The sequence below is a fragment of the Vanacampus margaritifer genome, chromosome 1, assembly GCF_051991255.1.
Source record: "Vanacampus margaritifer isolate UIUO_Vmar chromosome 1, RoL_Vmar_1.0, whole genome shotgun sequence".
Taxonomy (NCBI): domain Eukaryota; kingdom Metazoa; phylum Chordata; class Actinopteri; order Syngnathiformes; family Syngnathidae; genus Vanacampus; species Vanacampus margaritifer.
The window spans coordinates 17,407,958-17,428,301 of record NC_135432.1 but is presented as its reverse complement, the minus strand read 5'-3'; the positions used below and the strand labels follow the sequence as shown (position 1 = coordinate 17,428,301).

Here is a 20,344-nt window from a genome sequence, read left to right as displayed (position 1 = left end):
TGATGCTAATGTCATATGTTGACGTATGTGACACCATTCAAGACAGTAGTTCAAACTCTGGGTTTTTATTCGACTTCAGAGGGTCCACTGTAAAAACCTGGCAGGCCGAGGCAATGTCACAACAGTCCTTTAGAAAATAAAGACTTCCAAATATTTACCTTTTGGATTGTTCCCTTGAAGCCTTCTGTGAGTGCGGCACTTCGAGCAAGTCGACTATAGTCAGGAGCTCCACCGACTAAGAGAGACTCTTTCAGGTTTAGGTCCACATGGAGGTTCTGATGAGACAGGACAACAAATTGGTTTTAACTGGAGACTCTAAGACAAATTAATAATAAAATAAAACAACCTCCAAAGATTGCTTTAAAATGTAATCTGTTTTTGCAGTGCTTTTCTACTCAGGATGTGATGATTTATGGAGTCATATGTTTTGTGTCTTGTGAGCCTGAAATAAGTTGCACATCCTTTTAGTTGATATATATAAAAGGGGAGATTAATGTAGCACATTTGCACATATGCCACTGTAATAAATAGATTCTGCCATTAAAATGATCCATATTCGTTTTTGGAGCCTGCCAAAGCTATAACGGCACTTGCTCGCCCTCAACGCACATCAGCGCAGTTGATGTATTACAACATAATTAATTTCTATGTCTGCTGAGAGGGTGGTCAATTATCTTCTAGATGTGAGGCATTAAAAGCAAGTACAAAAGAGAATTGTCCTGAGATATGAATACTTCTTAAAGACATTTCAAATGAGAACGACACTAAGTAGACAGCATACCCTCATCAAGACTATTATGGCTATTATGGATCAACAATATAAGCAATTGTAAACCTGCATATAGCTGAAGTTGGCCATTTAAACACATGCATTAGTCAGTGAACATTTGAATAAAATGTTCAATCAAATGTTACACATATGGAAATACACACACACACACATATATACATACATATATATATAATATACATATAATATACACATACATACACACATATATATATATACATATACACATACATACACACATATATATATACATATACACATACATACACACATATATATATACATATACACATACATACACACATATATATATATATATATACACACATACATACACATATATATACATATATACACACATATATATACATATATATACATATATACACACATATATATACATATATATATATAAAAAATATACATATTATACATATATAATATACATATATATACATATATATATATACAAAATATACATATTATACATATATAATATACATATATATATATACATATATACAGTATATACATACATATATATACAAAACATACATATTATACATATATATATACACACATATATATACACACATACATATATATATACACACATATACATATATATATATATATATAAAATATACATATTATACATATATATATACACACATATACATATATATATATATATATATATATATATAAAATATACATATTATACACACATATATATATATATATATATATATATATATATATAAAATATACATATTATACATATATATATACACATATATATATATATATACATACATATATATATATATAAAATACATATTATACATATATATATACACATATATATATATATACATACATATATATATACATAGATATATATATACATACATAGATATATATATATACATATATACATACATATATATACATATACATACATATATACATATAAATACATACACATACATATACATACATATACATATAAATACATACACATACATACATATACATATAAATACATACATATACATATATATAAATATATACATATACATACACATATATAAATATATACATACAAATATATATATATAAATATATACATATACATACATATAAATATATACATATACATACATATAAATATATACATATACATACATATAAATATATACATATACATACATATAAATATATACATATACATACATATAAATATATACATACATATACACATATATAAATATATACATACGTATACACATCTATAAATATATAAATATATACATACGTATACACATATATAAATATATATATAAATATATACATACGTATACACATATATAAATATATATATAAATATATACATACGTATACACATATATAAATATATATATAAATATATACATACATATACACATATATAAATATATATATATATATATGTATTAAACAGCTTAGCAAACATCTAACAATGAAAAATATGTTTATTGTAAGTGGGACACTAATTGCCAGAGGAGAAACATGGAGTTAATTGCTGGAAAAATGACGGAAGAGGCCAAATAAACAGGCATTGTAACGGCTGGCTTTTATTTAGGCAGGGATTTGGAGTGCAGGAGGCAGAGACGCTTGGCTTAAGATCAGATTGTGTTGTTGCATCCAACAGAGACCTATCGGGGGCTTAGGCCAAGGTGGCTGGACCCAGATGTGAGTGTATTTGCTCGACTTTGCCAATGTTGTCATCCTCCGCAGGACAGCAACGGGGGAAAACCTCAAATTGTGTTACACAATGAAAATGAATACACACAAAGTACTGTAGTGATAAGACATAATATGAATATTATATCAATGATTAGTGTTTTATTGTACAATGTTGAAATTCTTAAAACATGACTTAATAAATGTGTTTTTAGGTTATTTGGCAAGTTATAAGCAAAACGCATTATGCAGGTACACGCTAAATGAGTACACTGCCTTCTATAAATTAATACTTTTACTTCAGTGATTAGGAGAACAATTTGCTGCAATTTAGAAAATCAATGTTTAATTAACCTAACATTTTTTTTTAATTACATTAGATAATAACTTCATGAATGAATTACTCCCAAAACATTTAATGGGGTATTGCATAATGATTCTTTGAGAAGGAAATACAAACACAATGTAATAAGATATGATATAACAGAGGTGTGTGACTCGAGTCACATAACTTGACTGGAGTTATACACTCAAGCTACAAATTTAAGGACTTGCGACTTATTTGGGTAAAACTCAGGGTAGACTTACTCACACATTTCTGTGCTATCCCACGCTCTCACACATTAATTTCTCACACCAGAGGTCTATGGTACGCCCAATTTGTCCAAATTTCACGATGTGGTGACTTTTCTTCTCACTAAAAAACACATTTATTCTAAATATTGAAGCTTGGGGTAATTTTTTTTTTCTCAGGTCAAAATACCTTACCTACCTAACGCCTTGTCATGGCTGCCCATCAGCTGCACGTTCAGTCAATGTTACTATTATTCTTTGTTCACTTTTTCAACTTGCAAACCAAATCAGAGAAGGAAAAGGTCAACTCAGATTGGCTGCTGTCACTCTTGTTTCCTCTCAGTTTGATTGAGTAAATATGCTCACAGCTGCTCACCGTAATATCACGATTCTCAACCATTTCATCATCTAGCCCTACTTATATTATATTTCCCTCCATCCTATCCAGCCATCAGTAAATAAAAACGGTTCATCTCTTTGTGCGGCCCTGTGCCAAATGGCCCGGGAACCGTTGTTTGGAAACCACTGGTTTACCTCATTAATACCTGATCAAATATTAACCATACGTCAAGTCAGTTATGCATTTAAATGAGAAGAAAAGGGAAAGACAATACACTGACTAGAATCTGGAAACTATATCAGTGAATAACTGCGATCGCGATTTTAGCATAGACATGTTAGCTATGAATAGACTTCAACTTAATGCGGCAAGTAAGTAAAAGTCTTTGTTTTAGTATTTCATTACCTCATCATTGTATTTCATCATATTCCATGATATTTTCAAAACTGAAAAAAACAAAACAAAAACTGATCCACACCAAATTTTTATGGACTTTCCCTTGACCCACCTCTCAATATTTCCCAATAATTAATCTTGCTCACTAACAAAACTGAAATTAAATCCTTAATGGGGGAGTTATGCTTTTTTTTACAGTGCACCTCTACCACAGCTGCCACTGCAGAAAAAAACAACTTGTTGGGTTTTTGTGACACTAAAGTGAGATTATTATGCAATGAAAGCGTGTCGTTTAGTTGGCTCTTGCGAGAGGACACAACCGTGGCTTCATGGAGTGTTTGCAGCCTGCTGAAGTTCACTGTGCATTTGGGGTGCTGAGGGGCTGAGCGAGCGGGTGAAGGGGGACTTGTAAAAGGATGGAGGACTGTTTGTTTACAAAACAAGTGAGAGCAGACGACAAAAGAACAATATGGATTTGCTCCTCAGTACCTCCACGGTCTTCGCGGATAACTTTTTCACCGTCTTTTGCTCTCACCGCCGACCGCTGCGCGGCCCGACGTGATATCACCACCACCTACGCCGGGCTAATGAAGACGTTTGTTGCCGCTTAAAAACAATGTCCGCCACAAGGATGGATGTCTTTCTTCCCTCCCACCTTCACACCCCATCCGCCCCCGCAGCAGATGGACTGAGGTGAAAGCCAAAGAGTGTTTTTAGAGCTCCCTGCCTCAGTGCAGTGAGTGCGTGCACACAGGCTTATGAAATGACAAGTTTTTCTACAAAGCTGCCCACCACTCTGCAGAAACTTTATTTTTTTTTTCATTACACAAAGAGAAGTGGAAGTGAGAGGACATAGTGAATGGTTCAAAATGAAACATGGGCTAAGGTGTGACTTGTCTCATTACCTTGCGTGATTTCTTATATCCAGACAGCACATCGTAGAGAAAGAAAACACAAAATAGGGAGGAATATAGTTATTAGAAGACCGGTAAGGGTGCATAGTGGGACATGCAGAAACCTGCAGGAACATGCAAACATAAAGCGCCTCCATGCACACAGTCAGGCCAAAAGTGGAGTTCTAAAAATGTGTGCTTTTATGCATTTTGGTCTTCTGTCCATACACGGCGTTTTAACTCATGGACTAACATTTTGGAAAACTCCGGCCAACTTTCATTATCTTAATTATCTCATCGCATCTTTATTGATTTTGTTTTTGTCACTCCATGATTTGTCCATACATACGGTGTACTGCATTTCCTTAAATTGCTGTCCCCACTCTCCTGATACTGCACCTCAATAATTGCTGGGTACGTTGTCTACTTCGAAATAATATAGAATAATACAAACAGGTGTTGCTTCAGGGTGGCTGTAATTACCTGTACTATGGCATCTGATACAAGTATCGTTTACTGAACAACAGACGTGGCATCTGTAAAGCTGAAGCTTACTATCATGTTGACATTGAAAGTCCAGCTGCTAGACATTTCAAGAATGACCCGGAAATAATTAGAGATGGCGAAAAGAAATAAAGAGAGAAAGAAAGAAAAGCTGATAGGGAGAGAACATTACAAAACAATCTAATGTCTATTCTATTACAAATTAAGCTAAAACATACAGAAGACTATTTAACAAAATAAATCTTAGCAAATAAAGGTCTCCCCGCTCATAAACGCCTTACTGATAACAACTGTTTCCCTCAGCCACTATTTTAGGAAATACATTCTCAAATTGCCATTATTGTGCCTTTTCAGGAAACAGACTTCTGAATTTGATAGCTTTATGGTTGGAGCTGTTTCTAGAACTTCTGTTTCTATTTATGTTTTTTTTTGTTATCATTGTTCTCTGACGGATTAGGCCACTGCTAGTCATAGGCCACTGCTAGGTTTGCGTTTTGTTGTTGTTTTTTAACCTTACCGGTAGTTAATTTGAATGAGAAAACATTAATAGGAGACAGGTACACTTTACACACATTAATACACAAAACTTTGTTGACCAATAGTGGGTGAAGGGAAAACCAATTACATTTAACAATTTAATGTGCTTCATTAAATATATTTGGCAATTATTTGGATAAGAGTGCATTATTATTATTATTATTATTATTATTATTATTATTAAGTCGTGTCAGTCAATTATGATGCCATGGGAATTGTCCAACCCACAGAATCATTTTGGCACATCTGTTCATCCATTAACAAGATGGTAGCCATAGCTGTCAAATAGATTGACAAAATACAAAGGTCTTTTATGTAATTTATTTATACTGTATACCTTGGTGGATGTCTGCATGAGGCAATCCAATTTTTAGGACCAACAAATGTTGGCTATTGCACAGTATATCATACAATATATCTTTAAATAACCCAAGACATAGCCTGAGCTGTAAAAATATGAGACAAAGCATGCAGTGCAGCATGCACGAGTGAGTTCAGCATTATCATTAGCACAAATTCTGTACATGCACATAAAAAATAAAATTAAAAATATCTGTTGAAAGATCATGCAAGAAGAAGAAATGTCATTGGGAAAAGATGAAAAGAGAGCCCTCGCAGATGAGAAACTGTGAAAAGTGGCCCTCAATAAGCCTCATTTAAAGACGTGCAGCCGTGATGTGAGAGGTGAACCAAAAAGGTTATTTCTTTTGTCTGTGCCTTTGAAAGTATGTGCTTCATCATGCCGCCAGCCCGAGCTGTCCTTGCTATGACGAACATTCCCAGCATGCAATATATCACGTATATAAATATATAAGTCCATTTCAGGTTGTGCGTACATTTTATTTGAAGAGTGCCCGTCACTCAACTCTAAAGCTCTTTAACTAGCGTCAGCTCATCCCTTACAGTCCCAACAGACCATCACCATCCTCCACTGCCTTCTTTGCTTGCCTCCACTTATTTTAGGAAGATTTTCTGCCTCTATTGCAGGAGTAAGACGCAATTACCATATGGATGATGAAAGAAGGTGGCGGCAGGGAACCAGCCAAGAGGAAAATTTGCTGTGTTGATTGTGAGGAGATGACGAGAGTTAACAAAATGCATGTTCATAATGACAAATTACACAGTTTAATGTAATTGGATGGCTTATCAGGGGAAAGGCTCACTACCATTTAAAACTGTGCACCTGCTCAGTTGGGCTAAATAGTTTCTTGATGCTGCTATCACCCTCTTAGTCCGTCTGACTTCAAAAAATAAGGGTGCACTCCTGTGGCTATTTTTCTTTGGGGCGTCTAAGTTACCTCAGCGAAATGAAAGGCTGACAAAAAAAAGAGAGCGAGAAAGGAATTACAGGATGCCCAGAATCAAGACAGCTTGTCAAAAATGTCCCCCGATATCTGCAGCTCCACTTCTAACTTTGATGGATGTCAGCCTGGCATTTTTTCAGCATAAAGCCACGAGGGCTGGTTTTCGTCGTGGATTTGATTGAAAAAGAATGAAATCCACCAGTTTGCTTGCTTACATGAAACTTATGATAAATATTGCCTAAGCCGGAAATTTTAAAACACATGTATACACTTTAAATGGGAATTACCATAAATCTTATGCTCTTATGCATAAATGTATGCTGTGGCAATCTACAACTTTTTTTTTAATGTGATGCAACAGACCAACTAGAGAAAAAAAACTGTTAAAACAAGATGGATGAGGGCATTTCGCCACCCGTTGCTGCAGACCTTGACATGGTTTAGCAGAAAAATATAAGCACAAGAAGAACGAAAACCCACAATAACAGTTGATGGAGAATTTTCATAATGATGTGAGAGGAGCAGTTGATGAAAGAACAACAGGAAGTACGCCCCAAGCATAGCAAAGCATACCACAAAGGCCCAAAAGCTCAGCATGCTAAAAGCAAGACGGCATTAGCAGGAGCTCGTTAACGGGCTGCACATTTACCGGCGCCTCTCCTCGAACGGCATCCTTCTTGTTCACCATGATCTCTCCTTTGCGATTGGAGCGCTCCAAGCTGATGGTGTTCCAAGTGTTGAGCCTGATTGGTTCTTTACTCCTGGATCACAAACACACCTCATTGTATAAGCAACTAAACAAACATTGCTAGGAAATGTACATCCATCTTAAAAAAAATGTATTAATAGAATTATCACATCTACCAAAAACATGTAGAAAACTTGGCTGTGACAAAGAAACCTAGTTATGTGTGAAGGGTATGTTTGGCACAAAAACAACAGCATATGTTGTGACATAAATATAAACTGTGTTTACTGCAACTGTATTGTGCTATTACAACCCTTATCAAGTGTGTTATTTAATGCCAACCTGATGGTAGCAGCCCCCTTTCCAAGGTCATAGCGGAACTCCAGGATCCCCTCATTGAGGGACAAAGAGATGAAGTCTCCTTTTCCGTCAGATTTTTGCCCGTTGTAGAAAATCAGGCCATTAGAGTCATTGGCCATAAGAACCACTGTCATGCTGACTTTTTGGCTGTACACAAAGCAAACATAGAGGTCAAACATTTACTTCTATATGGACAACATTTCAAATCACAAGTGCACGTTAGGCGAGTAGCACAAATATATGGATGCAGAAGAGAAGAACTCACCGCAGATCATGTCCATAAAGATGAAGCCCCTTGAGCTCGAGGTAAGAGTCTCCATTGAAAAGTGGCATGTATGGACCTCTTCTCTCAGCAACTGGAAGCAAAAAATAGGTGATTTTTGTTCTGCCTGTTTAAAGTGGCGGACTCATGACAAATTGGAGAATCTGAACATGTTGAATCAGATTGTCCATGCTTCAATTAAAATGAATGGCAACTAAACAATGTGAATCAAATCTCGGCTGAAACTTGGTTTGATATTTTAGCTTGAAAATCATAGTTTTTATATTTACAAAACAATGTGATGTGTCAAAATACCGTGTATTCAGAAAACAGCATAAAGGCCAAACTTGATTGAATGATATTTAGCACCTTAATTCAGGTGACATACTGCTTGTGTGATATGCTTCCATTTTAATTAATTCTAGAATCGCATTGCTAAAAAACAAAATGCAATGTTGAAATGTTTTGGCATTAAAGGGGAAGTCCACTCATTATTATTATTATTTTTTAACAATAATAGGTTCTATGCAGCCCCACTAGTCTAAACATGATATTCTAATTAATACTGTATTACATTTGTGGAATATGAGTTATAAAGCAAAATCCAGCCGTTTTTATTCATCTCAAAGGGCGGCCATTTTGCCACATCGTGTTGACTAAAGATGACATCAATGTTGCTCAGGTCTCAGGTAACAACCAATCACAGCTTAGCTTCAGAGAACAGTGTGATTGGTTGCCCTGAGCAACATTGATGTCATCTTCAGTCGAAAGCACGTGGCAAAATGGCCGCCCCCCTGAGATAGATAAAAAAGGTTGGATTTTGCTTAACTCATATTTCACAAATCTTCCTTCCTTCCTCCCTCCCTCCCTCCCTACCTCTTTTTTTCTTTCTGTAATAAATGCATAACACTGATTGCTGGATGTTCTGTTCCTGGCTCAGACACAAAAAGAAAAAGAGGAATTTGAAGTGGCTTGACATGAGCTAATCCAAGTGCAACCTGAGGGTATGTGTTTGGGGATGCTGCTCCAAACCCATGCAAGCACACACGCCACTCAGTGCGATTTGTAACGGGCTGAAATTAGTAACTGTGTTGGGTCAGGCACGCTGAGATGCGAAAGCTAATGAGATGTTGTTCCAAAGACTGAATCTTGATGACGCACAGCAGTTGGAAACTCGCACAGAAAACCATCTCGCATGGACCTCATCTCTATTAATAGAGGACTGAGCTGCTTGGAACACAATTTCTGACAGTGGAGAGAGGAGATTTTGTATTTATTTATTTATTTATTTGCTTGTGTGGCAAATACTGTACATCATAAAGAGCTAGTGGCCATGAATGACAACCACATCACATTTGAATGAAGACCATACTTCTTTGCTAAAAACCTCCTCCAAGATAATGCTTTGAAGATGACAGTTACAACTTCAGGACAAATTACAGCTTCCTTGAGATACAAGGGACCGGCCTTTCAGTCTTTTGTGATACGAGCCGTCATTCTGATGTTTTTTTTCCCCTTTGAATTCTTTTTCTTTGACTTGGTGTCGATGAACTCAATTCAATGAACTTCAAAACAAACAGCAGTTTGACAAATAGTAGGGCTGAACCATTTTGAAAAATAATTGAACTACGATATTTTCTTAATATTAATAGTAATATGTGATTTTTTTTCAAAGTTCACTTCACAGTTATTTTTTTTAAATAAACACAAACAATAATTTAATCCATATTACAACAAACTATATGATATTTATTATACCGGTACATACCGGTAAGTATTTGTCTTACAGGTTAAGTTTCAGCTCAAATAAAGGCAAATACACCAGGATTTTTATTTTATTTATTTTTTTAAATCTCATCAGTTGTTAACTGACGAAACACTTTCTACCAAACAAGAGTGTCTTGAACATAACACAGAAAGCCATAAGTCAGATGACACAAACGATTGTATGCGACCCTCTCGGTATTCGATTTTATGTGATGCTTTGTGCCTACGGTCAGTGTTGACACAATTATCAACTGGTCCTAGGCTTAATATCGCACCAAAGCTGAAAAAGCAATTCAATAATGACGTTACAGTCTTTAATTTCCAAATCGTGAAGACTAACACATTGCAGGGAAAGTACATAATCAAATTTGTCTTTTTGAAGCAAAACATTGTCCTCCTGCGACCCTTCATATATTTCTTCATGTGAGGGCTTTTGTATCACAAAATTGTCACTCGACTCAGTACAATATATAAAAAAAAGCTGCTCAAAGAATGACCAATTTACAATCATGTCGGGACTACGCAGAAACAAGCATTGGAGGACAAACAAACTTTTGTGTATCTGCCTTCACTTTCTTATTCACTGATTTTTTTCATTTCTTATGCCATAGCAAGGAACAAAATGTGTGGCTCATTCAAAATGCTTGCACTTTTCTAAACTAAACTAAACTTCAGTTTTCTGTAACGTTCAAAAGAAGCAACAGTCACAGGTAGGGGTCTTAAGATGAATTTAAAAAAGAGAACAGATGATTTTACTGGTTTTACAATGGAATATTAACTATTGTTTCCTTATATATTAAGATACAAATAATCTTTAACTGTTACTTTAATAATGCCCGCTCAGCGATAAATGTACACTGAATGAATGTTTCACTTATGGTATTCATTTTTACCTATGTAAAAATGGTTTCTAACAAATGTATAAATAAATTAATTAACAACTCTGCATTCAAAAGTAGTTTCTGGGGTGATTACAATTTCTAGCGGTAGTCATTTTAATGCTATTTTATTTTAAGTAAGATCGATAGTTGTACTTATCGGATTGAATTTAATCCCAAATAGCAAGGTGTGACCACGCTCTCCGCAATTGAAATAGTAATCTTAATCATAATAAACTACTTAACTTTTATTTATGTGAAAACTGCCTGCCTGAACTGTTGTCAGTGCTGTTCTCAAGGGCTTTGTCCGCTTTGGCTGCTGCTTTATCTGCGAGCGCCCGTCGGGGGCTGACTGACGCCCCCATTAATCACGGCCGTCGGGAAGGACTGATGCGATTATTCATCTCATTGATTCGTGTGTAAAAATAAATAAATAAGAATCACCTTTTGGAATGGGAGACACTCTCAATGGGATGGCATTGATTTTGCTTCAACTCCATCCATTTGATTGGATTCACCTGCTAACAGGGACTCACACTATTCCTGTTTGGCTTTTGTGGATTCCCAAGTGGTTTGGGGTGCCAAGGTTCATGCTTGTCTTTTGATAATAATGTGTACAGCACAGGGCACCAAAGAGGTACATAGCAACAACACTGACAATAATCCTAAAATAAATAATGAAATGCACCTACATCCGAAAGTTTATCTTAGACTTGCATTCTTCCTCTGACGTGGTGCTCTATAGCAACATGGCTGTTTGAACTTGACACCTGGGGGTGGGCAGGCACGGAGAAATGCTGCTCTTCACTAACAACCAATGCAGTCGATAGAGCGGATGGCCCAACGGGGCCAATCATCTGCAGTAGGCCTGCCTCAGTTTCAACCCATCGTACCTCTGATGTGCTCCAACACAAAGGGCTCACACCATTTCCCCTTTTATGCTTTCGTATTTGATCTCCCGTTTTGATTCAAAATGGATGGAAATGTCACAGGTTGGGAAGACCATGAAGCGCAACTGAGGGAGGATACAGAACAAAACCTGGCAACTTTTGAGAATTGCAAAGGTATTTTCCACCAATCAGTCCTGCTCCGTTTGGAAATAGGTATCCATTGTGGGGTGTGTAGGCACTAGGCAAGATGACGATAACTGTGACAGTTATGCAAATGGAATCACAGTGTGTCAATGTGTGCACCCACAGTGAATCCAAAGCAACCAACAAAGGACAACAAGGGGGAAGAAAAAAAATGTGAAATTGTTTGTGTTGTAACTTGTAGCTGTCGCTAGCTTTCAAAAGCTTGCAATTGACATTCACATTGAAGAATGCCAAAATGCTGCTCAAGTACTGATCTGTTATTTACCATCACATCTTTGAAAATGGAAAGGCAAAGACTATTACAGACCATGTCGTATTGAAACACAAAACATTGCGTCGATTACGATATGGATCAGTTGAGACACGATTTACTTTACCTATCTCGCAGTGCCTCCCTTCACGTCCCATCGGGCATTCACACTTGTAGCCTCCCTCGGGAAGCGCCTGGCACTGCGAGGACGGATGGCATTTGCTGGGCTCACACGGGTCGTGGACATCGGCACAAGTTGGACCTATAGAGAAGCAAACAAATCCATCATGAGGAGATTGCCATGCTTTCAAGTGATTTGAGGCAAAATGTGGGGTGGTTATGCTCAAATAGGTTTGGAAATATTAGGCATCCAGTTTAAAGAGTAGAGGTCACCCTTATGATTATTTTTGCCCTCTACTCTTTCTGAAGTCACCTGCCATTACTTTGGGAGTCAAAGCCTGTGGTGAGGACACTTGAATGAGCCCTATTCTTACAGAACTCACAGCATCTTGTTATTTTCCCTCTCTACTGTCTTCACAATATGTTTTCTTACAACTACAGTATTTCCTAACACAAATATTTGTTCACAGAAAACAATCTCAAGGCTTTTCCCATATGAAGTATAGGTCCTTGGCCATGTTTCTCACAATAACAGAATCAAAACAAACCCTACATAAGCAAGGACTCGCGACAATAGCTTATGGTGAGAACGTAATTAGACCTTGATGTGCTGGCAACTGAAAATGAACAGATCTCATTTGACCCGGCAGTAAACAACATAGATGGAATTCTTCCCTTGTGAAAAGCTACTGGAAGAGAGAGGAGACAGAGCAATTTTATAAATCTATCAACTGATTTGGACCAGAGAAAGAGCTCTACAGCACGCCACATCTGTTATCTTGGCTACTTAATTATTAATGTAGTTATTAAGTGGTTCTGAACCTTGTTGTAGGTACTGAACCCCATCAGTTTCCTATGTGCATTCACCAAACACTTCTTCATTGAAAAAAAATAATATATATTTTACATTGAAAAAAAATATATATATTTTTTTCAAATTCCACACATAGGCATAGGATTTACTGGTGAACAAAATGAACAGCAAAAATAGCCTTTCGATCAAATCTGGCTATCTTCACTTTGAATACAGAAAGCGTGTTTTTGTATTCCCCAAGTGAATCCATTAGTTTTGCTAGATGGCTATTTGTGCTGGACTAGAATTGTTCCACTTGGCATTGCAAATCATGCAGTTAGGATGCAGACTCCCATCACTCAACTCAACTATATTTGTAGAGCACTTGTTAACAACCACCACTGTTTTCTTGAAATGGAACCCAGGGGCAGCAGATGCAATGAAAACAGCAGAGGCGCTAGAATTGAACCTTGTGGAACACCATACGTTCTGTTATACAAGACAGTGAATTCATATTGCACATTTGTCCGACCACTTTCTTTTTTTTTTTTTTTTTGCTTGACATAGTTAGCAGGAAGGGATTACAAGAAAAAAGCAATGACACGACATACCATCACAACAGTCACAAGTCGACTACTAAGCGCACCAAATTCCTAGCAGCACAGATAGGCCAAGCAATGTAGCGTAATCACTTGCATCCAATGATGGCCAAGTGGGGTGTATCATCACGAATCATTTGAGTCAGGCGTGTGTCTTGATCTCTGCTGAGCCCCTGAGACTGACTCACCATGCAATTAGAACAGTCTTTGATTCTAAATGGACTTTCTATTTGATGATTTCACATTAATTCCAAGATTGCACTCAAGTAAATATCTGTTATAAGCTTTGAAGAAAAAAAATGTGATTAATAGCGGAAAATTTGCTCGAGTTTAGTTAAAAGTGATAATCTTTTGACAGTACGAATTGCCAATTCAATTTAGTTTGTCTCTGACTGAAATCTGATAATGTTCAGCGGTGGACATTTATCAGTTCAAATATACTTTCTCGACCCAGAGGACAAGGGTGGGTCTAAACCCCTTTAAGATTAAGGCACAAAAGTTTACCCTAACAATTAACTTAGGCGCAAAACTTTCTGCTATAAGCCACCGTGCAACCAGCAAGAGGCACGCATGATTAGGCTGCACTGCTGTCTGCTCTTAACTGTGTTCTCTCTGAGCTGCTTGTTAGTTGGCATCAGCTGCAGGGAGCGAAACAACAAGAAGGGATGTTGAAGCAGAGATAGGCCAAAGGCCAATTACTGAGCATTTGGTGGACATTTTTCCGTTTCTGCCCAGCCTCAACATTTAATCTCTTATGTCTGTGTTGAAACCTCCGACTTGATCGTGTTCACAAACAGACCTGCAGCGCTACAGGACTTTATGCACTTTGAAGCTCACTTGGGGTTTGTCAGCATGACATGATCATAGTGAAACCCTTAAGTGAAAGAAAATGGTCAACGTGCTCATACGAGAATTTAGTAGGAATTCTTCTGAAAAGTTCAGAAATATATTACATTCATTAGTGAACTATTTTCAGCATCATTTTCACAGTTGCAGGATAATATAAAAAATAATGATAATTTTTAAAAATATAATAATGTTTTGTTTTGTTGTTTTATACTATTTTTTTTTTGATTTTAAATGATGAAAATGTAATCATTCACTTTATGTGTTTGGCGCCAGGAAAACACCTCGACCTGACAATTGTCAAACCTTTGTCTTAGTATTCTGTCGCGTTGTACTCAAGACCACACAATTCGACACCAGAACTCACTGAGACCAAGACAAGACCAAGACTTTTGGCAGTCCAGACCAAATCAAGACCAAGACAACACCAAAACCATATGACAAGTTTGAACAGTAACAAAGCTTTCTTTAATATTGCATATGACAGCCAAAAATATGGTGTCTGCAACTCTTTTAAAGTACAACATGATAAAATATATATATATTTTTTTTCCCAGTTTAATTTTTTTTAAGTGTTTAAATATGGAAAAGCAAAAACATAGCCACTTTTTAGTTGTTTGCTATAAGCTACAGCCAAATTATAATACATGTATGTTAAATAAAGCCCATATTTGGTGGAATTAATACCTCGTTCCAGAAATATTTGTCTCTTTAGGACAAAATTACATTTGCTGGTATTACTTAAACCTTAGTTTGCCCGTGTTTCTTTCTTTCGCAATCTCGACACTGGATCATGACTATGTCCCTGATGTTTCAATTAAATTTCACACTGCAGTGTTTTCTTTTGCTTGTTGTTTACATACCACTAGTATCGGGCCAAAATCTTGTCCCCCCAAAATCCTCACTATTCAGGAGACACCAAAAACGGCATGTTTGTTTAACTATTAACATTGCATCATCAATGAGAGCATGATATTTTCAACACATTAGATTGGTTAATAATTGGCAAAAATGACAACCACGTGTGGACTGACCAAAAGTATAATTTGTTGAAAAAACATTACATTTGCCAAAGTGTGACTTACGAGGTTTCGGCCCAAAGGCAGCGATATGAAGTTTTTGTGCTTGAGGAAGCCAAATTTAATTACCATTGAGTTAGCAGAAGTCTTGCCCTGGGATATCCTCGAGCAATCTCTTAGGTGGTAACACATTCATTCCTTATCATCACATTAATGAAGTTGAAGAATAGCTGTCAGTCTTGGTCTCAACTGGTCTTGGAAAATCACCAGTCCGAGACAGAGACAAGACCTTCAAAAGGTGGTCTTGAAACCAAGAACGCTCTTGTGTATTTATATTACATTTATCTGTACAAAAACATACAATAATATTTTTGGGCAAAAAAAGCAAGTTGTGTGCACAGCTCAGTGAACTAGTGGTAGAGTGTCTGCCCTGAGACTGGGAAGTCATGGGTTCTATCCCGGGCCGGGTAATACCAAAGACTGTAAAAATGGGACCCATTTGCCTCCCCTGCTTGACACTCAGCATTACGGGTTGGAATTGGGGGGTAGATCACAAAATGATCTCCGAGCACAACCCCCTGCTGCTGCTCACCACTCCCTCAGTGGAGGGGTCAAATGCGGAGAATGAATTACACCCCACTTAGATGGGCGTGACAATCAGTGGTACTTTAACCTTTATTTTCATCCCAAAAACAAATTCATGTTGTTTTAAATAACCCCCATGAATCACTGCCCCCCTCACCCCCAAAAAATCCAACTAATTTCTTATGAGAAGAGGCTCAGAAATAATTTCTTATTTACAAAAGCAGAGAAAAGTCAGCCAACTACCAAAATAGATATTACCAACTGAAATGCCCTGCCACTCAGCCTAATACCACTTCCCCCAACTCATGAGTGAAATAAACCCCATGTGCACTTTTCTCCTGTCATCAACTCACCCCAGAATCCTTTGCTGCACAGGCAATGGAACATCTCTGCCTCTTTGACCTGGCATGTGGCCCCATTCTTGCAGGGATTTGGCAGGCAGGGGTTGTTGCCACATTCGCCCACACCGCTGCCATAGAGATTATCGACGCCGTTCTCTTGTAGGTTGAGCACCCGGTTGTTGACATCCAGCAGGCGGATGCAGCCCACCAGACCTGAGGCTACAGCAGTCCTCTCCTTTACACTGCAAAAACAAGACAAGGCTAAGTCATCTCAACACACTAATATTGGACTAATCTTAAAAGTACAACTGTGAAACTAATGACCCCTTGGATACCAATGAACTGAAAGAGATCATTTCATTTTGATGATCATTTAACGCGTGTAATGTCTTATGGAATGGCTTGCTTGAGAACGTTAATGTAGATGATCTACAACCATCGAAGAAAAATGACTTTGTGGCGCCAGTGGCTCAGAAGGTAGAGCCTGTCCAGTAACTGGAAGGTCGGCTGTTCGATCCCCGCTCTCCCCAAGTCATGCGTCGTCGTGTCCTTGGGCAAGGCACTTCACACACATTGCTTCCAGTGTCACTCACACTGGTGTCTGAAAGGTGCGAATGTTTGGTGGCGGTCGGAGACGCACACTGGCAGCCACGCTTCCGTCAGCCTGCCCCAAGGGCAGCTGTGGCTACTTAGGTAGCTTACCGCCAACAGAGTGTGAATGCGTGAGCGCATGAATAATGTATCCACTGTAAAGCGTGTATGAGTGTCTAGAAAAGCGCAATATAAATCTGATGCATAATTATTATTACGTCTGTTACAAGTAATACAACAATAAATAAATAAAATAACACGTAAAAAGTAAAAATGAAATTGTAATTCACCATTTCCCAACTAGGTACAAAATCTACAATTATTGTTCAGCCAATCACACATATTAACCCTATAACGTCAAATGTATCCTATTAAATAATAAAATGTATAAAATATAATATTTTTTTCCCATTGAAACCTTGACTTATATCATCGGACACATGCATTGTACGGATAATCAGTATCACCCAGCTGATGGCTTTTCCAGCGACCTTGCAAGATCACCCCAATTGAGAAAGGAGAGATGCCTATACTGTACTTAATAATAGTGGTAAATGTTTTTTGGAAATATTATTATGTTTGATATGTCGGTTTATTATTTTACTATTTTTGACAGTTATAAATGTAGGAATTTAAAGCATTGTGACAGGATGTATCAAATATGACACAAATCAAAAGTCATATGTGGAAGTTGATTTTTCAAAACAAAATATTTTGCTTGTTCAAATAAATACTCAATTCAAATAAATACTCTATTTACAAACATATGCGGAAGTTGATTTTTAAAAACAAAATATTTTCTTTGTTCAAATAAATACTCAATTCAAATAAATACTCTATTTACACACCAAAAAAATTCTCATATATTTCATGATTCAGGATTTAGCGGGTTAAAAGGCACAGGGAAAAAGATATCAGGTGGGATACATTATGTTTGTCGACAACTGATGCATTTCTAGTTTAAATATAACCATCCTGATACTGGTTGTCAAATATTATTTTTAGCCTGTTAGAGAGAAGCTCCTTGTCAAAGGATACTTCATGATGCAAATGTCAAAATTGATTATTTCACTACATTAGCATAAATTCCCAATAACTGCCTCTGGCTTTCGAATTAAGACATGTGGTTGGAGATGCCATATTGGATTGAAATGTCAGGATCCATTAGCAAAATTGACAAAGCTAGGAAAATTGGATCTGATGACGCTGTTTGGAAAGAGATGTTACGACGCGACGCTCAATAGCAAAAGCTCCCAAATGAAAGATTTCCTTAAATCACAGCTGCAACAACAACAGATTATTTGTGCCTTTTCAAGAATATTCAGAATGTTGTTACTGCGCATTAAAGAACAAATGTACAGACTTACTCCTGTGTCATTTCTTCAGGCACCCCTCCAATGAACAGATTGGTGTCCAGGTTGAGGCCGTCAGTTCCACGCGGACTTTCGCCCTCGACGTGCGCCTCGTTGTCCACGCTGAGCATGGCGAGGCGCCGATTGCGGGTCACCACCAGCTGATGCCAGCGGCCCTGAGTGATTTCAATGTTGCTGACCACGATGCCTGTTCCTGAACCTGTGTTGAACCTGACAAAGATGCAGCATGTTAGACTTTCTGCCAACTACTTTTTCCATCATGATTTACAACTACATGATTTTACAATTCATTTACGTTGAAAACATAGCGGAAAGGAACAGATCATGTTTTTCAAATTTAATGTTATGCTACAGTTTGGATCATAGAAACGATCAGCGATAAAATTTTGCCGTTGTCCATTAATAAGCATGAACTGTATATATTTTGTGATTTTATTTTTTTTATACCAACAAAGCAAAATAAAAAGAATCATATAAAACCATGTTTCTCTGGAACTAGAAAAAGAATTTTCATTAAAAGCCAGGACCAATTGCTACTGGAGCTTTTACTACAAGTAAAAAAATATATATTGCAAACAGTGCACCCATAATAATAATAAACTACTTACTTATACTGTACATTTTTCACAGCCACGTTTTGAAACAACCTTTCATCTTTTGTAAGGAAAAAAAATGGACACAGAGAGCTGTCATCCATGTGCGCACACATGGCAACCAAAAAAGCAATTATTTGCCACAAATAATTTCTTCATCTCCCCACGCCTTGGCTTTGTAGGCTGTGCTTTATTTCTGGAATTGAGCTCCATTTTTAAAATTACGAGTGACTAATCTGATCTTGATTACTTCCTTGTTGATTGCACTCAGTATGGGGTGCGGGAAGAAGTAAAGAAAGGACTTTGGGAAGCAGCAGGGGATGTATGCCATTTTGCAGGAAGATTTCAATTCAATTTAGTTTTTTTGTAGTGGTAACCTCTAACCTGGCTGGATCCTTTATGTGTCTTCAAGAGATTATAGTTTGTAATATTTTGGAATCACTTTTGAGTAACGCAGTGCAGTAGTTTACAATAAAATTGAAATATGCGGTGGAAGTTTTGATCTCGTATTTGATCATTTGATTGTACGGGCACCTGTTAAGGGCAATTCCACTGAATTGTGTAGTCCTGCATTTATGAATCATAATGAGATCTCCTGCTCATACAGTATGCATAATGATTTTGTTTATCTCACCAAACATGATTATGAATAGCTTTGCTTCCACAGCGCTAACCCGCAAATCCACCAATAACCTTCTTCGTCAATATTTAGTTTTCTCGCCAGTGTTGTTTGCTTCTTGCCTTATCACCACCATTTGTTTTAGTTCTTAGTTTTTCTTAGATTTATTGAAAGCCAAAGCCATTGTGATGACCCACGTTCCTTCGCTGGGATTTGCACGCCGTTTACATTTGTAATGGAAGCAATGCGGCTGAGACAACTCTTTGAAGACAACTTGAAACAATTATTCCCATAGGAAGTAATTAAAACTGAAGTAATTCATCTCATTTATGCAGTTGTGCAATTAAAAAATGTTCTCAGGTGTCTTGTCATGTCCATGACATGCTTTTGTCAAAATACCACAAGGATAAATATTATGGACGTATTTTACAAGGATATCTGTAACCGTAGCTCAAATTCCATGTCAGAAGCAAAATTGGTTGCCTCCATTTTCCGCGCCATGTC

The 20,344-nt window shown here is 37.0% G+C and overlaps 1 protein-coding gene across 6 annotated transcripts in view; it reads right to left on the bottom strand.

The window, feature by feature from the left end:
* agrn (agrin) overlaps nucleotides 1-20,344 on the bottom strand; it is a 257,946-nt gene that overhangs the window by 17,464 nt on the left and 220,138 nt on the right. For all 6 annotated transcript variants that reach the window (XM_077578600.1, XM_077578608.1, XM_077578613.1 and 3 more), the window contains 7 exons: nucleotides 18,623-18,838; nucleotides 16,677-16,906; nucleotides 12,489-12,623; nucleotides 8,376-8,466; nucleotides 8,093-8,257; nucleotides 7,712-7,823; nucleotides 159-275 (listed from right to left, as the gene is read on the bottom strand). In XM_077578600.1, the coding sequence (XP_077434726.1) occupies nucleotides 159-275; nucleotides 7,712-7,823; nucleotides 8,093-8,257; nucleotides 8,376-8,466; nucleotides 12,489-12,623; nucleotides 16,677-16,906; nucleotides 18,623-18,838 (1,066 nt within the window). The remainder of the gene's footprint in view (nucleotides 1-158; nucleotides 276-7,711; nucleotides 7,824-8,092; nucleotides 8,258-8,375; nucleotides 8,467-12,488; nucleotides 12,624-16,676; nucleotides 16,907-18,622; nucleotides 18,839-20,344) is intronic.